Below are 21,030 nucleotides of genomic sequence, written 5' to 3'. Positions count from 1 at the left end.
TGAACCTAAATTTAAAAAAAAAAAGACAAAAAAAACCGGGGAAAAACCTAAAAACCGCTTTCTGTCTCCCTCTCTTATCCAGACCACGAGCCCGAGGAAGTGTCTGACTGGTCCTTCGATGAAAACTGTCTCTTCTGCTGCTTAAGACGTGAGAAAGTCAAGGTAGGAGACATCACAGCATTTTGTGTCCCTGTCAGACAAGACCCCGTGACTCTGAGTATCATCACATGACTTTGGCCTGGGATCTTCTGTGAGGAGTTTGCACGTCCTCCTCGTGTTCACAGGGGTTTTCCTCAGAACATGTAAATGCATGTTAGGTATTAGTAGTGCACCTGCCATTGTCCTTTGACAGTTGCATGCTAAGAAAGTTGGATGGTTTAAAGTCAGTCAACAGATGTCTTCAAAGATACGAGGAAAGTATAGTATAGTAGTATAGTTTATGAATAATGTGAATAATTTGATATTTTGGTAAATTTTATTTATACGCTTTCTCAGCTATCTCAGCTTTCTTACCGAGAGCTAGATAAGAGGATTGATATATTAGCTTAGTTTAACATAAAGACTGGAACTCCCTGTGAAACCACAACTTGTCGTCGTACATTTCTGTTTGTGTACATTTGTGTATATAATTTTTTTAAATTTTACCTCTGGACAGAGCCAGGCTGCTTCGAGTCTTCAAGCTAAGCTAAGTTAGTTGATTCCCAGCTGTAGCTTCTCATCTTACTCTCCACAAGAAAGCGAATAATATTTGAATATTTCTCAAAATGTCAAACTATTCCTTTAAACACTTTTATTCAAGGCTTACAATAAATGAATTATCAATATCTATAATAATACTAATAATGTAATGGCTTTTACATTTTTTATTATTATTATAATAATATATGTTAACTATAACATATATATAATAATATGTACTATGTACAAAATATAATAAAGCAAACAAAAACCATATTCAGTGCTTTCACTACCATTGTATGTGAAAGATGAAGAGGGAGGAGAGATGAGAATGTTTCATTCTAATGTTGCACAAAAAGACAGAATGTGAATCAGTGTGTTTCATTACATTTTTTCATGTAAATATTCTGCAGAATAGAGACGAATTCTGCTCCCTGTCTAATACAGCACTTATGTTACTTTCGTGAAGTAATTTCTTTCCTTTGTCCACACGTTTTGTGTTTTTGTCTGCCGCCATTTTTGAGCTCTCTGTTGGAAGCTCCACATCTTTGTCTCTCCTCCTCCTGCACACTTGTTATTTGTGTTGCTCAGCCATCATGGTCTTGACCCCACTTTAGCTTCTGAAAGGAACGCGACATAATGATTTGGAGGTGTGTATGTCTGTGTGTGTGTGTGCGCGTGCATGTATATTGAAGGAGGAGGATGGTACTACTATTACTACAACTTGATACACATACATATGCACATATGTGGACAATATGCTGCTTCTGCGTCTTCTGCTGTAGACAAAACATTCATGTGAGCCACTCACCATGACAAGCTTCCACTCTAATGCAAAATGAAGAACAAAAAGAGCAGGGGTGTCGGAGTTAACTGCAACGGCCCCTGTTTGACTCCAGACGTGGGCCCTTGTTGCACGTCACCCCCCTCTCTGTCACCATAGTGGGTGTTAGAAACACCACAAGGTACATGTGGATAAAAAGACAAACTAATTAATTAACAGATGGATCAGAGTCACTTGTGCTCTATTAATTAACTTTTTGATCTATCACATGCTCTTGAATAAATTTCAATAAAAGGTAGAAAATTACTTGTGTAACAGCTTTTAGTCCAGAATTTCTTCTCATAGGTTGTTGACAAAACAATCTCACCTCATGGTCCACTTAATCGCTCGTTCTGGAGCTTTTGACCGTATCACACCATCCACAGAGGGAGTTTGCTCAGTTGTCATGGAATTCTAGATGTTCTAACTTGCCATTATTCAGAGTACTTTTTAAGGACTTCTTGTCCATGTTTTCCATCTCTGTCTTTATTTTTGGGATGGGATTGAACAAGTGACTGAGGGAGGGAAGGAAGTTAGGAGGGGGCGTCCTTCCCTTGGCCGTTGCTTGTTTTTCAACTTGACCCCAGTCCGACCTCTGAGGTCGGCCATCTGTCTCCTAAAAACATCCTTGCTTCACCCCACCCACCCACACACACACACACACACACACACACACACACACACACACACACACACACACACACACACACACACACACTCTCTCTCCATCAACCCCCATCTGTCTCTCTCTGTGTCCCTCTTATTTGTCTCTCTCTGCTCATGCTAATAAAGCCATACTAACACTCACAACATCACATTCTTGTTGCTACAGCACTCACTGACACTCATTGAGTATGTACAGTATATAAAATGTACACAAGCACAACAAAGTTCCTGCGTGTAATACAGTAATTACAGATAAGACTAAAAAAATCGAAATCAAACAACAGAGTAAAATCAATTAAACAAAGCCCAACAGGGATTACAGGAGATCTTTTCAGCAGTGTTGTCTGACTGGTCAATAATTATGTTAGCCACTTATAGTGTGCAAATCATAATAAGACAAAATTTGCAACTGCCATAATTGTATTCCTCTTCTCTTCAACACAATTTTCATCTTTTATTAATCTGTTAGGGCTTGAAAGCTCTCTCTGTCTCACTGTTATTACCCTCTGCTTGTTTGTGAAGTGCCAGAGGAGCTTCAGTGGGTGGGAACCATTGATTCATTGATCTGAAGCCATGCAAACTGCCAGCAGATAGAGAGCTGAGGGGGTTCGAATAAAGAGGGAGGAATAGTGAAAGCCTAAAAAACACAGTCATCTCCATTTTGTTGCTTTGTCTCTTGCCATTGATGCAAACAGACACCCACACACTGAAATTCCCGTTTAGTGTTGTAAAGACAATGACATCACACTCACTACAACTGACATCCGCAACACACACTAACAATGGTGTTAACCCCTTCTCCGATTTAGGGGCTAAATTCACATTCCCTCTCAGTGGTGGTTTCTTTCATAAGAACTGCTATCACAACTTGAGATTGACGAGATACAACACAAATGCTACGGCAAGGGGGAGCCAGGACAACAGGTCAGAGGGGAGCAAGGAGCGGCTCCCCAACCAGAGATTGGGTACGAAGCCCCAAGTGAAATCACGCTGAACGAGGCAGCGACTGACCTGAAAGATAAGATCATGGCGAGGATGAATACAAGGCAACCCCAACGCCAATTACAACGGCTAAGTGAACCATCAGAAAGTCTCCTAGAAGATGTGAATGCAGCATTGAGAGCGATCCCTACCACAACAATCACTGAAAGCAATGAGCTGATATACGCCTCAGCAGCAGTGATCCTCGAGATGCTTGGCTACAAGAGCAACCATGGGAGCCATGAGAAACAGTACCCACCATGGAAACGAAGGCTGGAGGCAAAAATCAAGGAGGCCCGGAGAGAAGTGAGCCAACTGACAGAGGCTGAGAGAGGTGCAATGAGAAAGCAAGTACCCAAGAAGTACAACCAGATGCCCATACCTGAAGCACTCGAAACTAGATGCCAAACAAAGGCTCCAAGCCTTGGCCAGCCGCCTAAAGAGGTACACGAGAGATAATGAAGCCAGAAGAATAAACCGGCTGTTCGCAACTCAACCTGCGAAAGTGTACGCTCAATGGCAGGGTAATAACAGCAGAGCAGACCCACCAGGGCTGGAAACTGAACAGTACTGGAAAAGCATATGGGAGAGGGAGGCATCACACAACAGCAATGCACAGTGGCTGGTGGCTCTGAGAAAGGACCACAGCAACCTCCCTGAAAAGAATCCAGTCACCATCACAGCGGCAGACATCCAAGAAAGAGTCTCAGGTATGAAGAACTGGACAGCACCGGGCCCTGACAGGATCCACACCTACTGGCTAAAGAAGTTCACTGCACTCCATGAGCGCCTAGCAGCACAAATGAACCAGCTGCTAAGAGATGGGATGCACCCTGAATGGCTTAACGAAGGGCGCACAATCCTGATCCTGAAGGATCCGGCAAAGGGATCCTCTTTGCACAGCCTACACCTTGGGTCTTGTCTGGTGTGGTAGATCTGGGCCTCTGTTGCTCTGGTGCTCAGGGCCTGCTTCTGTGCAGCCATGATGAGTGCCTCTGTGCTGTCCTTCAGTCCGGCCCGCTCTAGCCATTGGTAGGATTTCTTGATATCAGCCACTTCAGTTATGTTCCGGTGGTACATCCCATGTAGGGGTTTGTCCTCCCATGATGGTCCCTCCTCCAGCACGTCCTCCTCTGTTCCCCATTGCCTGAGAGATTCACTGAGCACATCATCTGTTGGGCCTTATCTTTGATGTACTTGTGGATCTTGGATGTTTCATCCTGGATAGTGGCTCTCACACTCACTAGTCCACGGCCGCCTTCCTTACGGCTAGCGTACAGTCTCAGGGTGCTGGATTTGGGATGGAAGCCTCCATGCATGGTGAGGAGCTTTCGTGTCTTAACGTCTGTGGTCTGTATCTCTTCCTTTGGCCACCTTATTATTCCTGCAGGGTATCTGATCACTGGCAGGGCGTAGCTGTTTATAACCTGGGCCTTGTTCTTGCCATTGAGCTGACTTCTTAGGACTTGCCTTGCTCGTTGGAAGTATTTGGCAGTTGCTGTTTTCCTTGTTACCTCTTCGAGGTTGCCATTTGCCTGTGGTATTCCAAGGTACTTGTAACCATCCTCAATGTCTGCTATTGTTCCTTCTGGGAGTGAGACCCCTTCTGTGTGGACTACCTTCCCTCTCTTTGTCACCATTCGACTACACTTCTCAAGCCTGAATGACATCCCAATGCCAATATATATAATTTTTAAATTCATAAATGCATTTTGCCCTGCCCAAAATAATAAATAAATACAATTTAAAACATCATATTAAAATTTGCAGGGACCGAGGAAATTGGCAGTTGTCTCTTCAGTTGTTAATAGCCAATATCATCGTCAATCAGCACAACACACAGTTAAATTATATCAGTTCATATGTAAATTACAACACAAACAATTATGTAGTGCTGAAATTATTTATCAATCAATTGATTTGTCAATCAAACAAAAATTACTAAACAACCATTTTAATTACCATTATTTTTGGTACATTCGCTGGTTCCACCTTCTCAAATGTGAGGATTTCTCTGTTTTATATCACTGTAAATTAAGTATCTTTGGGGTTTTAGACACTGGTCGGACAAAACATCTGAAGATTTCACCTTGATTTCACCACAATGAATTGAATAATAAAATAAGATGTAATTGACAGGTTAATCAATAATGACAATAACTGTGGCTTGCAGCCCTACAATTATGAATGTGGATATAAAAAAACATTTCTAACCAGATTCTAGCCAGTGAAATCTAATCCAAAGTCTCATCAAGATAAACAGATCAGAGTGCAATGCAGCCACAACACGTTTTATAATGAGCAAAGACCACCACACTCAAAATAGACTTAGAGCAGCATCTACCAATTTCAGGCCAAAGGATGGAGGGGTTTGCATGTACCTGCAGCTACAACACATCTTCTATTGGCTCAGAGCTGAGCAGAACCATGGACATCTACAGCTGGACGTGGTTAAACAGTCACAATAAAAAACAACTAGTGATGTGACGAGTGTGTGAGGAGTTTATTTTTTGACAGAACAGGCCTTTACTCACTCATTTGTCTCTGTGTGTTTGTCTGTGTAGGAGTTCAGCGTAGAGAACGGTGGAGGCAGCCAGGTGCTGTCGCAGTGTGAAGACTTCAAACAGGAGCAGTATCGGATCAGCCGGCTGGAGAGACAGGCCCAAGACTTCCTCAATGCTGTGTTCCACAGAAAAGGTAACACACACACTTCTCATCAGTCATTTAATTACTCATTTTCACATTCCCTCTGGTCATAAATATCTGAAATATCTTAGAATTTCCAGAGGTGTATTTGAGACAAGTTAAGTCAGAAAATGTGGTTAATTCCCAGGAAAAATCAGTAAATATGAGGGAATTTCACAAAAATGATCCCTAAAAGGGAATAAAATACCAGAGTGTATTATATATTTCAGATATTTATTGAATTTAATTATTTTCTATCCCAGCTGGAGTTGAAACCAGACAATTTACATATCTTTTTTTAAGACTATTATGGAAAGTAATGGAAAAATTATGGAACTGACCACAGTGACACCTGCTTTTTATTGTTTTCGTTGCAGTACAATTGGCCATTGTCTCCCATGATCAACAAAACCAGTGTTGATGTCAGATGTTCTTGTCATCAATCCATTGCTTCACAAAAGCAAAGTAGTGAGAATGTTCTAATCTGCATAGAGTAGACTTTTCTTCTAGTTGTCATTTATATTGTCTTCAATGTGTGTACACATCTTAAACAATTCTAGCCTGCAAAAGAGCCAGTTGTGCTTTTGAATATATATAGTCATTTCTTAGTTTTTTACATTTAATCAGGGAGAATAATGTGTGAAGTTGTGTCGTCCACATAATTCTGACAATTTGTGCAGTTTGGATAAAAAGGGGACCAGGGATCGATTCCTGAGGGACACCACATGTAACTTTCACAAAGTTTTACAATTGGAACAAAGACACTTCTGCCCTCCAGGTAGACCCTAAATCGGTTAAGATCTGGGCCAGAGAGGCCGACCCACTTTTCCGACTTGCACTAACACTGCCATCATTACTATGAGAGGCCATGTGGGAAACTCTTTAGAAGGTTATTTTACATGGTAGTGTTAGGTAGAGCTGAGGATGAGAAACTAGTGCAGAATCTGGAAGGGTGGAGACTTTCAAAATAGGGGAAGTGATATCACCTGTGAGTTTTGCCACATCAGCTGACTGTACACCAAGCCCATGGAGAAACACCACAATACCAGCCATAACAAAAGTGCATGAACAGCATCTAAAACTATCAAAGACTGGTCACCAAAGTGCTAATCAGAGCCAGGATGAGCCTTTTCGGGGGCCCTAATCAAAATTTAAAAAGGTGTGACAGTGTATAGGCTGACTAGGGACCAAAAGTGAGACCAGGGGAGATGTCCAGTTTGCTGTAGGACTAACTATAATTACACGTGAGGATTGCAGCCTTAATGTTGAGAACCAAATATAACACTGCACCTTGGTTGATGCAAACTTGTAGTAACCTTGAGCAATGTTGGGGCTGATTACCCTTTAGGCTATTCAGGAGACATTTCCATAAACCATGACATTGTTTATTTAGGAGTTTTTTTTACAGAGATTTTGATTCAACTTTATAATCATTTTGGAGGATGTAGTTTGTGGTGCTATTGACTGTATTGCATCATACAGAGAGGTGTTTCTGTTATTTAGCCTACGCTCATTGATATTATGAGGGAAATTAATAATTAATAATCATATCATTGAAAACAGTATGAGTTATACCTACCTTGGCATAACCATAGTTTTCACTTTTTGTATTTTAACTGCAAGTGTACAATTTCCTCTTATTATTATTATTATCCTGTCTTAATGATCTGTATATGTTTTAATATCACAATTCTTCTGTTTATGTTTTTATTTTACACATGCTTTAGCAATGTTAACATCTGTTTCCCATGCCAATAAAGCCCAACTGAATTGAAGAGCGCGAGAGAGTGAGAGAGAGAGAAAACGAGAGAGAGAGCAAATGAGAGAGCAAACAAGAGAGCGAGAGAGAGCAAACGAGAGAATGAGAGCGAGCGAAAAGAAAACGAGACAGTGAAAGAGAAAACGAGAGAGGAGAGAGAAAATGAGAGAGAGAAAACGAGAGAATGAGAGAGAGAGAGAGAGAGAGAGAGAGAGGACTACACATGCTTTAGCAATGTTAACATCTGTTTCCCATGATAATAAAGCCCAACTGAATTGAAGAGCACGAGAGAGAGAGGAAACGACAGAGCGACAGAGAGAAAACGAGCGCGAGAGAGCAAACGAGCGAGAGAAAATGAGAGAGCGCAAACGAGAGAGCAATTAGAGAGAGCAAACAAGAGAGCGAGAGAGAAAATGAGAGAGAGTGCAAACGAGAGAGCGAGAGAGAGTGAGAGCGAGGACTACAGCCATAGTAGAAAAGTACTGTCAGAACTGGGCCCTTGCAGTAAATATGAAGAAGTCTAATGTCATGATTTTTCTAAAACGCCCCAGATGCCAGGAGAACAAATACCAGGTTACCATTAATAATCACATCATTGAACACAGTATGAGTTATACTGACCTTGGGATAACCATAGTGAATAACCTACACACACACACACACACACCACAAAAAAAGTTAGTATTTAGTTTTCACCTTTTGTATTTTAACTGCAAGTGTGCAATTTCTTCTTCTTCTTCTTCTTCTTATTATTATTATGTCTTAATTATCTGTATATGTTTTAATATCACAATTCTTCTGTTTATGTTTTTATTTTACACATGCTTTAGCAATGTTAACATCTGTTTCCCATGCCAATAAAGCCCAACTGAATTGAAGAGCGCGAGAGAGTGAGAGAGCAAATGAGTGAGAGAGCAAACGAGAGAGAGAGAGAGAGAGAGAGAGGCACAAGCCTGTAGTGTTACACAATGGCCATTTCCTAGCAAACACAGTTCACACAGTCACTGCACGCTGGGGTTTCTCCACAAGATTTCCCAAGGTGGCAGCTTGAAACCTGCACCTGTCAAAATGGAGCTGTATAATTAGGGCACATTCCAGCAAACTAACCCGCTTCCTGGGTTTTCTTAGCATCGAGGCCTGTTGATTGTGAAAGAGAGGGTAAAAGGCCACACAGTGTAACTACATACTAGAATAACATCTTATCAGCTTCTGCTAATTGCTTGAACTTATTGGGTCTTTGACAGAACACAACAGGTACGTCAGTATGCAGTTTAAGCTCTTTTACCACCATGTTAACAAGATCATTTCAGTGGCAGGGATTACACAGTGTGATGTTTAGGTGGAGCACGGAAGTCAAATAACATTAACAAGGGATTAAGCAAAACAACAAATGGCAACAACACCTACGTACACGTCTGTGGCACAGCTTTACAGCAGCCTGTGGTTGACATAAAGTCACAGTCTGACGATAGAGAAAAACATCAGAGCTAAAACACAACTGAAATAAAAAAGTTAGACGTGCAGGAATAATAAGACTGCTTTGGTAGTTTCCGTGTTCCCTTGATTTGAGGTTCTTCAAATCGATTTTGTTGATCAGTACACAGACTTCATAGTTTTCCCACGTCTTTTATGATTACGTCATTGCAGCTGACTGCATAGCAAGTTTGACATAAAACTGGTTTTATCCTCAATAGATTGTTATTCTGTAGAATTGTGACATGTGCCTAAATACTCTTAAAACATGTTCTTGTAAGTGTCATGTTTTTATTGAATATGAATTAAAGAAGTTCATGATTTTATGCGGTAGGATTTTTTTTTTCTCTCTTCTGTTTTCAGAGGAGATCATCACTGTTGTCTTTAAAACATCTCATAGAAGACAAGCCAGCAAGGATAAAAAATAGTAAAGTAAAAAAATGATTTAAAGCTGACTGTCAGCCTGAGCACTTCATCAAGAAGTCACCATTAGTTTTGAGCCCACACATAGAAGAGCCTCAGGCTGTTGGCCCACATGTAATCAAAAGTTCAAATGAATACAAGTACAATAGATCATCAGTGGTTTTACGGTATTTTTCACACATTTACTTTGTAAACCCTTATTCCTCCTTTAGTTGGAGCACGCAATGTGATGAAACAGCAATCAAGCTTTGAAACCCCCAGAACAAATGAGTTGAGAAAAGTTGGCGATAATGTCAAATAACTGAAAATAACTTGAGGAAGAAACACTGCAGAGTTAAAAACAGGAAGCATGCTGGGAAAGCAGTTGTGAGTCATGGCTGGAAAATAGCAGCATGTACCTGCTGTACACCGATATTATGGCGCCTTAACCTTGTCCAATAGGCAGGATAAAGTGCTGTATATATATATACTGTATATACAGAATATATGTGATTTTTGGATTATTTCAGCATAGCTTCAGGATTAGATTTTTGGGCTAATGTATTGTTTGGAGGATTTAGAGTTTGACTCAGTGGCATGCATGAAATTATCCAAATAATATAGCTGCTGGTTATAAAGAGATAAGTGCAGTTGACTTATCTGGGACAATGCCAGATTAATGCATTAATAACAAACGAGCGTCGTCATTGTTGTTGTTTTGCCATTGTATTAACCATTGAGATCAATGACCAGTGTTTGATGTGGGTTTGTTTTGTCGCAGCAGGGGATAATGGAAAGTTTGGTTTTGACATCTGTATTCTCTCTTAGTGGTCTCCTGGTATTTGATGCACTTTTAAATTGTTCTTTTATTTATTTTGTATATTTCACTGTAGTGAAATATAAATATATAAATGGAACAGGCAAAATGCCCTGATTAATGATCAAATGAGAAATGCAAACTGATGAGCTACAAAAGGATATCATACGATACAGTATCTGACAGTACAGTACAATACAGAATGGTATGATATGAAACAATACTGATACAGTAGCACACTTCCTCCTGTAGATGACATTTTTTGTTGTTATCCTGTTGTAGAGCTTGTCCTGAGTCTAAATAGTCATTATAATATTCCATTGTTTCCACTTTACTCACTACAGTGGAGAATGTACTGTAGTGGCTGACAATAAAAACTGCAAGAGATTTCTAGGTGATGTGGGGCTGCAGCTAACAATTACTTTCATTAGCTATTAATCTTTCGAGTATGATTTCGGTTAATAGTTTAATCTATAAAATGTCTGAAAATTGTTAAATGCCCATTACAATTTCCCAGAAGCCCCAGGCAATGTCTTCAAATTGCTCATTTTGTCTGACCAACAGTCCAAAACAGTGATATAAAACAGAGAAAAGAAGCAAATAATCAAATGTGAGAAGCTTGAAACAGAGACTATTTGGAATTCAGTTTGAGTAATAATTATTCAGTTATCAAAATGGTTGGTGAAGTTTTTGTCAATCGACTGATCAATTAATTGTTTTTCAGCACTACTGTATGGTATCGTGGATTGTTATGAAGACTGTGATGTCTGTCCCAATGTGTTTGTCTGTGCAGACAACTTCTAGTGAACGCAGTGAACCTTCATGCATAAATTGATCTGATATACAATTTCTAGAAATCACAGCGTGCACATTGTAAGCGTGAAAACGAAAAAAGGATCCTGGGAAAATTTAAGGAGAAGGATGGCAGGCAATAATCTGCAGTGCACACTGATACGGTGCTGTCATCAGGGTCAACAGGCAGGATTAAGTGCTGCTTCTTAGTGATTTTTGGATTATTTCAGCATAGCATCAGGATTACATTTTCAGGATGAAATGAGATAAATATGATGGTGAACATGGCAACGACTGAACAAATTCCTGGAGAATGGGATACTGACATGTTTGTTCCTCTGTTTTGTTTCTCTCTAGAACTCCCAAGTTTCTCAGAACCTCACATTCCTCTAGTGGCTCGTGAGATCATGCAGCGAATGATCCGCCAGTTCGCTGCCGAATATACCTCAAAAACTACTCAGGACGATTCGCCCCTGCCCAACGGCACCACGAAGGACCAAAGTCTGCCGAGAGTGGCGTCTCTGGCCCCGGCCCCATGCTCCCCACCTGGGCCCCTGCCCGCGCCGAGCTCCCCTCCGTCGTCTGCCTCCTCCTCTCTATCCCCAACCCCAGGGCCGGGCCTCAGCCCCACCTCCACCACCGCCGCCGCTGCCGCCTCAGCACCCGCCTGCAGCAACGGTACGGGAGCCAGTAACGGTGGTGGAGGAGGAGGAACGGCTGCTGCCTCTGCACAGAATCCCGTCCTCAGCAAGCTTCTCATGGCCGACCAGGACGGCCCGCTGGACCTCTCCGTCAAAAAGAACCAGGACGACCCAGAGCCCAGCCAGCAGGGTGAGAGCAACAACACACGCAGACTTCTTTTCGTCACTTATGAGGACATTGTGTTGACTTTCATTAATTCCTTGGAGGCTTACCCTAACCTAAAATATGACCACCCAAGTCCAACCCAACTATTATTTTAAACCTAACCTAAGCTTTTAACCTTGACACTAAAACAAAGTCTTATCCATAAAATAAATCAACAACCTCGTGGCACCAGCTTTTTGTCCCCACAGTGTAACTGTGTAAACATAGCTAAAGTATCTGTACATTTTGCAGTAGTTTGGTGGTACTCCATCTGCATTCAGATTTGGCTACTGTTTGTTATTGGGTGGTTTTAAAAAATAAAAGAATAAAAAATACACATATATAACAATGAAATCTAGTAAAAATCTAAAAGGAATAGAAAAAAACATACACAACACAAAAGGCATGTGAAAAATATATAAAAGCATAAATGAAAAAGTCAACACAAAAACTCTTTTGAAAAGTCATCTGTATTTGAGCAAAGGTGTGTCGACTGTGATTTTCCTACATTTTTCTGTTCTTAATTCACGTTCCTATTTCTCTTATTGACAGCAAACGTTTGTAATTAGAGTTACACATCAGTGTCACCTTGACATTATTAAAAGGCAGATGACTGACACACACACAGATTCGTTTTCTACACATAGACTCACATTCATCACATACAGATTCGGCTCATTAACGGATCACTGAAAAGCCATCATCTTTTGGACTGAGCCTTTGCAGCACTATACTGAGCTCTGAAATGCAACTCAGGGCTCAATCTACGTTTAATCAAACTAAACCAGCAGGGGGCCGGCTTTTCGATCAGGGTTGAAGCGACAGCTCGCTGTGTGACCGGTCACCCACTTTAATACCAGCTTTTTGGAATCTGCTTACAGTAAGCCTCCTTAATTTTTACAAAAAAGATTTAGGTATTTACATCCACCTCATGCTCGCACATTATATCTCTCTCTCTCTCTCTCTCTCACAGACACACACACACACACGAACAGAACACCTTTTAGACGAATTTTGACTCAGATTATCCTCCAAGCTGGATCGAGTACACGCATGTACTCGTTTAAATTACACAGTATATGAAATTTCTAATCAAACCTGTATCCAGCAGCAGCAGCAGGCAGCTATTTCAGCAAACAAGCTCTGGTAAACCCGCTGGTACACTACCTGCCCAGCACCAAACAGCAGACAGACAAAGTAAGAGACTAGCTGGTGAACATAGTGGAGCAAGAGAGTGAATCCTGGACTTGTGTTCACCATGTGGACACAAACAAGACTTCGATGGGGTCCTAATGTTGCTCCCTGTCCACTGGATGTGTAAAGAGGCAACTGTTTGCTAATACAATGGCCATAAGTGACAATATGTCAGGGCTGTGTGGCTGTTAACTACTAATCATCATCCTAACCAATCAGAAATCATTCATTCTTCACAACGGGGAATGATGATTTTTTACGTTTTTTTAAATGAGTGCTTACATTTTTATTTGTCCAAAACAAATCGAGCTCCTCCTGCCGGTGATGCCTGCCAGCAGGTGTCTCTGAGCTAGCATCGCAGCTAACATTTCCAGCAATGCTTTGGCTAATTGTGCTGCTACGACAGCACATGTCCACCGAACAAGTTTGCCCATCTTACAGTCTGACTGCCTGTTCAAACAATTAATAAATTACATCAACAGGAAATAAAATAATGACAGAACATGTAGTATTTGTTCAATTAAATGTAGACAGATTTTTATTGTGACAGAGGAAGCATTTCAAGATTTTTTATATCTTTTGACCCCAGCAAGTAGCATATTTCCCAGTCACATCTGACACGGTCAGAGTACTTTCACAGTCTATTTTAGAAACAGTTATATACAGTACTTCAGTTCATGAGGTCCTGACCCAAAGGAAACTCAGTATATTGTATGATGGATGATGTGTGTGTGCACATATTCTAGTGAACACACTAACTCATACAGGTTAGTGCAGTTCAAAGTGTTTCACAGATGACTGACAAGATGATAATAAGACAGAAGTGTAGACTGTAATAGAGTGAAATAAAACAGATTAAAAGACAGAACAAAGATAAAAATGATGACAATGAGAAAAAGATTAAAAGCTATAATAATAATAATAATAAAAAGTTAGATAAAAGCTAGACTGAAAATCAGATAAAATATTTAAAAAGACACAACAAAATAAAAACTAAATTGATAAGAGGGATAAAAACAATAATCATATTATGATAACAGATAAAATAACATTTTTACAACATAAATACAATATAATATGAGAATAAAATCAAGTAAATAATGTCTGCAAACCAGTCTTAATCAAAAGCCTGGCTGAAGAGGTAGGTTTAAAGTTCCGTTTAAAAATGTCAACACTTCCAGCTGCTCTCAGATCCTCCGGCAGACTGTTCCAGCGGCTCGGGGCATAAAAGATAAAAGCTGCCTACCAAATTCAGAATTTTTCTGTCTCCTCTGTGCTGTACACTCACTCCGTTTTTCATTTTAATATCAACTCTTTCTTTTTTGCCCGATTTAAAATACAAAAAGCCCCTGAAGATTAGCGAGTCCTGTGCTCATATAGGGTTGAATGGGTTAGAGGGGTCCTAAGGTCAGCTCTACTCTAGGGATTACACCAGCAAAACACACAGAGAGAGAAACAGAGGGAGCCTGTTCATGAATCTATTGGCATATGTTTACATGTCTGTTTTTTTCAATGTCAGGTTTTCATAAAAGCAATAATTTACCTGTAAAAGCTAAAAACTTAGTTTTGAAAAGCTTTTTTTGAAAAGTTTTGGCCATCTCTATGCTTGGCCAAACCAACACAAATAACATCTCATTCATATTCCAACTTTCAGGGTTACTGCATGTCCTAGAAAAACTTTAATACAGCTCTCTAGTCATGACAGAAAAACTCCTGAAAAATAAGATGAGATGTCCTTGGAAACAATGAGCTTTCAAAATCACAGTCAAGGGTTTAGTAGTAATAAGGCTCATCATTATCTTTTTATCTTTCATTATCATTAGGTTTTTACAAATTTTCACTGAAAAATAACCAGATTTTTTAAAAAGGGCAGGTCAGTTTAAACTCATTTTCACCCGACCCCACACATCATGCATCTTTTCTGTGTGTGTGTGTGTGTGTGTGTGTGTGCGTGCGTGGTGACCTGATTTGCCTGATAAGCATATTCACAAATGAACTGACATTTCACACACAGCATGTTGCCATATTTCCCAGACTTCATTGCTAAAGTGTCACAGAGAGTCCACCTGTTCTGAAGCACTCAGAATATTACAATATCTTTTTTTTTTGTCGTCTAACCACAGAAATAAGAAAAAACAGAAGTAATTTTCACATGCAGACACGCATACACAAGAAGTTGCAGAAGCTGTTAACATGTAGTAGATGCCGATTGTACTATTTATTAATGAAATTAAACAGATCGACAGCAATGATCTCTCGCAGTAGAGGTACATTTTACAAATGTTTAATACAGTAAACGCACAGTACCGTCCATTTGCAGCTTTTGATACTGTTCATCAGGGAACAAAAAAACCCTTTAAGGCACCTTTAGCATTTTCTTTGTGCAGCTGAATATTCAATACTGCATCTGATGCAGTAATGTCCTTAAAAATCCTTATTTATATGTGAACATTTCCTAAGGACGTAAATTACATTGTCTAAAGATGCTCTACAAAACTGGACATTGATCTTTAACTCAGCCCTTACCACTGATAAAGAAATGAATAAAAAATGATTAATTATTAATATAATTCAGAGCAGTGTTCCTCTGGGGGTAATTGTTAAAGTTAATTCCTTTGTGTGACTATATTGGTATAACCTTAGTTTCTCAATTTTTTAATAGTGAATAGTTAAGTTTCCATCAAAGTTCAGCACAAATTTTAGCTAAATTTTCAGAAAATCTGCAAAAGAAAATGCAAATTAATGCGTGTTTCCATCCACTACCATTATGCAGATATTAGGAGTTGAGGAATGTTTGGTCTCTCCAGTGGAAGCTTCAGTGGACGTTTAAGTCACATGCTTCATGTACGTCATGATTTATTCATTAAGCTTGTTTCCATTGCACTTTGTCACATTTTGCTTTCATCAATACACCAACTTTTCAACCTCAGCCAAGTGTAAAAACTGTTTTGCGATATTTCAACTTTTCGAATTTCTGGCATTTCCACTCACGTTTTTTTTTATGTGCAGATTAAAAATATGCATAAAAACAGCTGGATGGAAATCAACTTTTTTACAGTTAACAGTCTCTCTTGTAAAAACAGACGGTGTAGTCCCTCATTCGTCCAGGAGTGTTCTATCGTAGAAAAGGTTTCAGTCGTAGTCATCTGGACACTGTTTTCAGAAACAAGACGTTTCGGCTCCCATCCGGAAGTCATTCTCAATTGTGAAAAAATGGACTGGGAACTCAGAAATTTAAGCTACTCTGTGTTACATAAGCCCTGCCCTCAGGAAGGAGTCTACCTGAGTATCTGTTGATTAGCTAGTTTCACTGGATTACTGGGCCATCATTAGGTCAGTTTCAGGTGAAACTAGCTAGAGTAATCAACAGATACTCAGGTAGACTCCTTCCTGAGGGCGGGGCTTATGTAACACAGAGTAGCTTAAATTTTTGAGTTCCCGGTCCATTTTTTCACAATTGAGAATGACTTCCGGATGGGAGCCGAAACGTCTTGATTCTGAAAACAGTGTCCAGATGACTACGACTGAAACCTTTTCTACAATAGTCTCTCTTGTGTTTACATTTTCCGCTGTATAGTATGTATTGTTTGTGAACTGGTTTTAATGTGTTTTTACAAGTGTCCTCTTTGGGTTGTTTTACACTGGACAGCAGCAGGAATATTTTTAAAGTACAGCAACAATTAATAAAGATCCTTAATAAACTCAATAATCTTTCAATTTTACAGAATCATATGAATTTGATAGTTTTTCTCTCTGCTGTGAACATTAAGGCCAAATCACCAAATGAATCCCCAAAATTTGCCTTCCTCTGAAATGCAGTAAAAAGCATACAAAATGATTAACCTTCGGTTTACAACACATATTCATAGTCAGAGGTATGTGACTTGCCATGTCTTAATGTCCTAATGTGCTTTCACTGAGGATTTGAACTCATTTGTGTTTAATCTTTTTTTCCTGTGTGATTTTTTTTTTTTCCCCCCTCAGATGGCGTCCTGGACCTCTCCACCAAGAAGAACCACAGCGCAGGCAGCCGCAAAACCTTCTCCGGCTCCTCCCCTGCACCCGGGGTCAAAGGGTAAGACAACAAGATTAGTCAAATGGGTCTCTGTTAGCAGAGTGGCGCAGTAATGTGCCTAAAACAACACTGGAGAGGTTAAAGCAGTCACTGCTGTTGTGTAACTGCACTGCACTTCCTGGAGAGCACTTGTCAGTCTAACACTAAATACTGTGTGGAGACTTGGCCTGAGGTGTTGATGTCATACTCTTATTATGATTCAGATCGGTATCCAGATGCCAAACCGCAGTCAAGCTTCTTGTTTTTAGCCAACAAAGATTGATTTCACAAACAGATGACAAGCATCACAGGCAGAATTATTTGACACTGTCACAAATTTTGTAACTTGTCAAGTTGAATGTGGTGAATGTGCTCTGCATGTTGATGTAGATACCATTCAGACTTAACCATAGACGGTTCCCTATGGGGTCCCAGAACCCTCAGCGGCCGTGAGATTAATCGGAGGTGTCACGAGATGAGGAAATAAGAACATAAAAAAGCATATTTTGGCTACAATTTCTTTTTCAACATTTCTATGCTTTTTTTCTTGTGAAATACTTTATAGTTGTACCATTTCAGACCACTAAAAACTATTCAAATAAAACAAACTGAGAAGAGACTCTTTGGTTAAACTGCTCACATTTCATTTGCAACATGTACAAAATGGTTGGAAGTATTGTAGATATTGCTACACTTCCAGACTTTTTCCATTGGTGGCACTGGTGCGCCTAACTTTTTCATTTCACATCAGCACATAATTTAGGTGCACCCAATAATACATTTTAAGTGTTACCTTTTTTGGGGGGGATAATATAAAGCAACTAATATTTGGAAAAAATACATTAATACATTATCCTATTTCTAGTAAGTTATTTCTTATTTCACCATTTTAATTCTACTTAATCCTCCACCTTATTGTAGTGTTTACTCACAAACTACTTTATTCTGCTCACCTTGCTTTTCCCTTCAGTTCTCTTTTTCTTTTCTCTACATACACACCTGGTCTCCTGCACACACTCCAGCTCGCCCCGCCTCTTTCTGTTTCTCTCTCCCTGTATCTATCTGCTATGTTTTATAAAAGTTTCCCAAAAAACACAACTCGCGTTTTGGATTTTTTCACCCACTATTCCGTTTTCACAACAGTAGGTGAGCCACGTGTGGAGGAGGCTTGTTGTTAATGACGTGTCTTATCGAAACGATCTAAACCAACGTGGTGCTGAATGACATCGGCACCAACAAGTGCACTTACAAGCTTTAACAAAACAACAGCATGAGTAGGCCTACATTAAACAAGCGATTGTCCACTAGTTAATCGATTGTGGATGGCGTCGTTTTTTACATTTTTATCAGACCTGCTACATTTCAGGTGCACTAGTGCGACCAATGAAAATGTTTAGTTGCACATCCGTCGTTCCGACATCTGAAACTTAGGTTGTAAAAAAAAAAAAAAAAGTTGCGGTTGCCCAAAAATTTAAAAAAGGGAAATAAAGAAAAAACAGGATAATGTAAATGTTTTTGCTTCTTGCATTAAACAAGGTATTAAAGTCTTTGAAGTCTGACACAACACAGAACAACAGCAAACCGCAAATTTCAGCACAACCACAGAGCAGCTTGCAAAAGACTTTAAATCAAATGTGGTAAATGGGAGAAAGCATGTAAAAGCACCAGTAAGATCCTTGAACATTTTCATAAAAGATGCATGAAGTAAAGATGAGCAAAACAGCGAATCCACTCCTGTGTAGCGGCACCACATGATGCGAGTTAAACCCCCAATTCAATTAAATAGGCTTTATTGGCATGACATTTGACGTGTTGCCAAAGCACAATTACGATTATGATAGACAATGAATGACAGGAATGAAATTAACAAAATAATGTGATTAACAAAAAGTTAATTAAAAGAACAAAATACACAATGAAATAGATACATGAAATAAAGTAATATATATAAGTAATATAAGTAACCACCAAACAGACGGCCAATGCACTACATTTGTAAGCATTCTGTTCACCTCTGCTCATGTCTTACTGAAAAATGCAATATGTTTCTCCAATCATGGATATTGGTTCATATAGTGTAGTTGTATCTTAAAAAGACACAAAAGCTGTTCCAGATATTCGTGTTTATCGGCCACACAACTCATCCCCAGTAGATACTGTGGTTTCTTTTCTGTGGATTTTATGTTATGTCTGTAAGTAGAGCACAGAGCAGCCCAAAACGCTGGATTGTGGCGAGCCTGCAGTAGTAGGATGTGGGCACAGAAAACCTGCACCCGCCATGTGGGCAATCTCTCTTTGATCCAGCAGTGAATACTCCTCCAATTGCTTTCTGAACTGAGATTTGATAAGTATTGCATTGACATTACAGTTAATACGAATCCCAAGCGGCCACCACATGAGTGGTTCTTCATGGTGAAAGCTAGTGCTGCCTAGATACAAAGCTACCAAACAAAGCCACTGTTTACCACACTAGTTTTGGATTGAAATAAACATAAAGACAATTATCAATGGAGCAACAGCAGCCACAGATTTTCAGTCATGGACCTGGCATTTAACCAGGGGCTTTAGCCTAGTCTATCACACTCTGGGTCTTATTTTTATTGTGCTGGCCGGTCATAAATATCACAAACCAACTTTAAAAACCAACTTCCTGGTTTAACTTCTACCTGTTGTACTTGCCATATTTGTGAGCACACAATTTTCCTGTGCAATGAGGAATTATTAGACATTTCGGATGTGGCCAGTTTTTGGTTTTGGGATCTGGCTATGTTCCCAGATCTCAGAAATGATGGCCAAAAGTAAGAAACTAAGACCCAAGTTGTAATAAACCTGATGAAACATTCACTCTTGAAACAGTGAAATGACACAATGAAGGATAATTCTGAACTGTTAAGGGATTGAATATACTGTATCAGTTATGAAAGAGTGGGATTTCTTAAAGTTCCGCTCCAAACTTTATTTCCCCAAGATGGGGCAATTCAAGAAACTTCAATGAAGAAGTGATGTTGCCTTTGTGGATAGTTTTATTTTTGGATTATTATATTTAAGGGCCTGAAAAAGTAAACTTATCAAGTATTTCAAAAATTAATTTCTAAAAATTATTCAGAAAAAATAAGCATAATTTTATGTTATGAAATGTGTTTTTTTCTTCCTATTCTTTTCCAGGTTAACAGTTGGCTTTTTAAAGATTTTAATTTAACTTAATAATTTAACATGTTTTTACATGCTTAGGTATAAACTGCAAGCAGAGCTCAGCAGTCACATACCACACATTACTACTGCCTACTTACTACTCAGGAATCTACAATTTTAGTTTCTGGTACAAGGTAATTTCTCCTTCAATTTTTTTATTTAAATTTTTTGTTATTATTTTGATGGTTATTATTTTGATGGGAAGAATTCAAATTCACTGTATAGTGAATTTTGGAGTTTAATGTTTACCTGAATAATGGTTTGAAGTTTTTTCTGAAAGCTGAAAAAGGTGGATGTTTATTTTACTTCTGTTAGAGGTTAGTTAGTTAGTTAGTTAGTTAGTTAGTGAGTTATTTTTGCGCCCATAGGTCACTGGCTGGCAATCATATCTACAGCTGCTTCCCCAGAACACTATGTCCACACACTAACCTAATGTCTTTGAACTTTGTTATTCTCATTAGCTTTAGTAGATGGATAGGTCTGTGATGGTGGCATGGGTGAAAGAAGTAAATGCATATCTGACAAATTGTCTAAATCTTTGGAGTTTCCAAAACCCTTGTGTGGTGTCGGCTCAACCAGAAGTAATAAGTGGGATAAAACCACGATGATTGCTTCTTGTATTGTTTCCTGGCTTACAAACCTCTCCCCTTAAGTCTCTACTTGTTGTT

At 39.4% G+C, this 21,030-nt stretch overlaps 2 protein-coding genes across 3 annotated transcripts in view; one reads left to right on the top strand and one right to left on the bottom strand.

The window, feature by feature from the left end:
- The window catches only part of LOC122873537 (MORN repeat-containing protein 4-like), an 80,763-nt gene extending 74,954 nt beyond the window's left edge, over nucleotides 1-5,809 (bottom strand). Inside the window, exon 1 of one of the 2 annotated variants that reach the window (XM_044190339.1) lies at nucleotides 5,683-5,809. The gene's annotated coding sequence lies outside the window, so the exon portion shown is untranslated. The remainder of the gene's footprint in view (nucleotides 1-5,682) is intronic. The other variant, XM_044190341.1, reaches the window with a different exon arrangement.
- The window catches only part of lcor (ligand dependent nuclear receptor corepressor), an 86,838-nt gene that overhangs the window by 49,886 nt on the left and 15,922 nt on the right, over nucleotides 1-21,030 (top strand). Inside the window, exons 3-6 of the mRNA XM_044190329.1 lie at nucleotides 83-162; nucleotides 5,713-5,845; nucleotides 11,434-11,907; nucleotides 17,101-17,191. Coding sequence (XP_044046264.1) covers nucleotides 83-162; nucleotides 5,713-5,845; nucleotides 11,434-11,907; nucleotides 17,101-17,191 — 778 coding nt within the window. The remainder of the gene's footprint in view (nucleotides 1-82; nucleotides 163-5,712; nucleotides 5,846-11,433; nucleotides 11,908-17,100; nucleotides 17,192-21,030) is intronic.

The sequence above is a fragment of the Siniperca chuatsi genome, linkage group LG3 (assembly GCF_020085105.1).
Source record: "Siniperca chuatsi isolate FFG_IHB_CAS linkage group LG3, ASM2008510v1, whole genome shotgun sequence".
In the NCBI taxonomy this organism is placed as follows: Eukaryota; Metazoa; Chordata; class Actinopteri; order Centrarchiformes; family Sinipercidae; genus Siniperca; species Siniperca chuatsi.
Note: the sequence above shows the minus strand (reverse complement) of the source record. Positions and strands in the feature narration are given on the sequence as shown.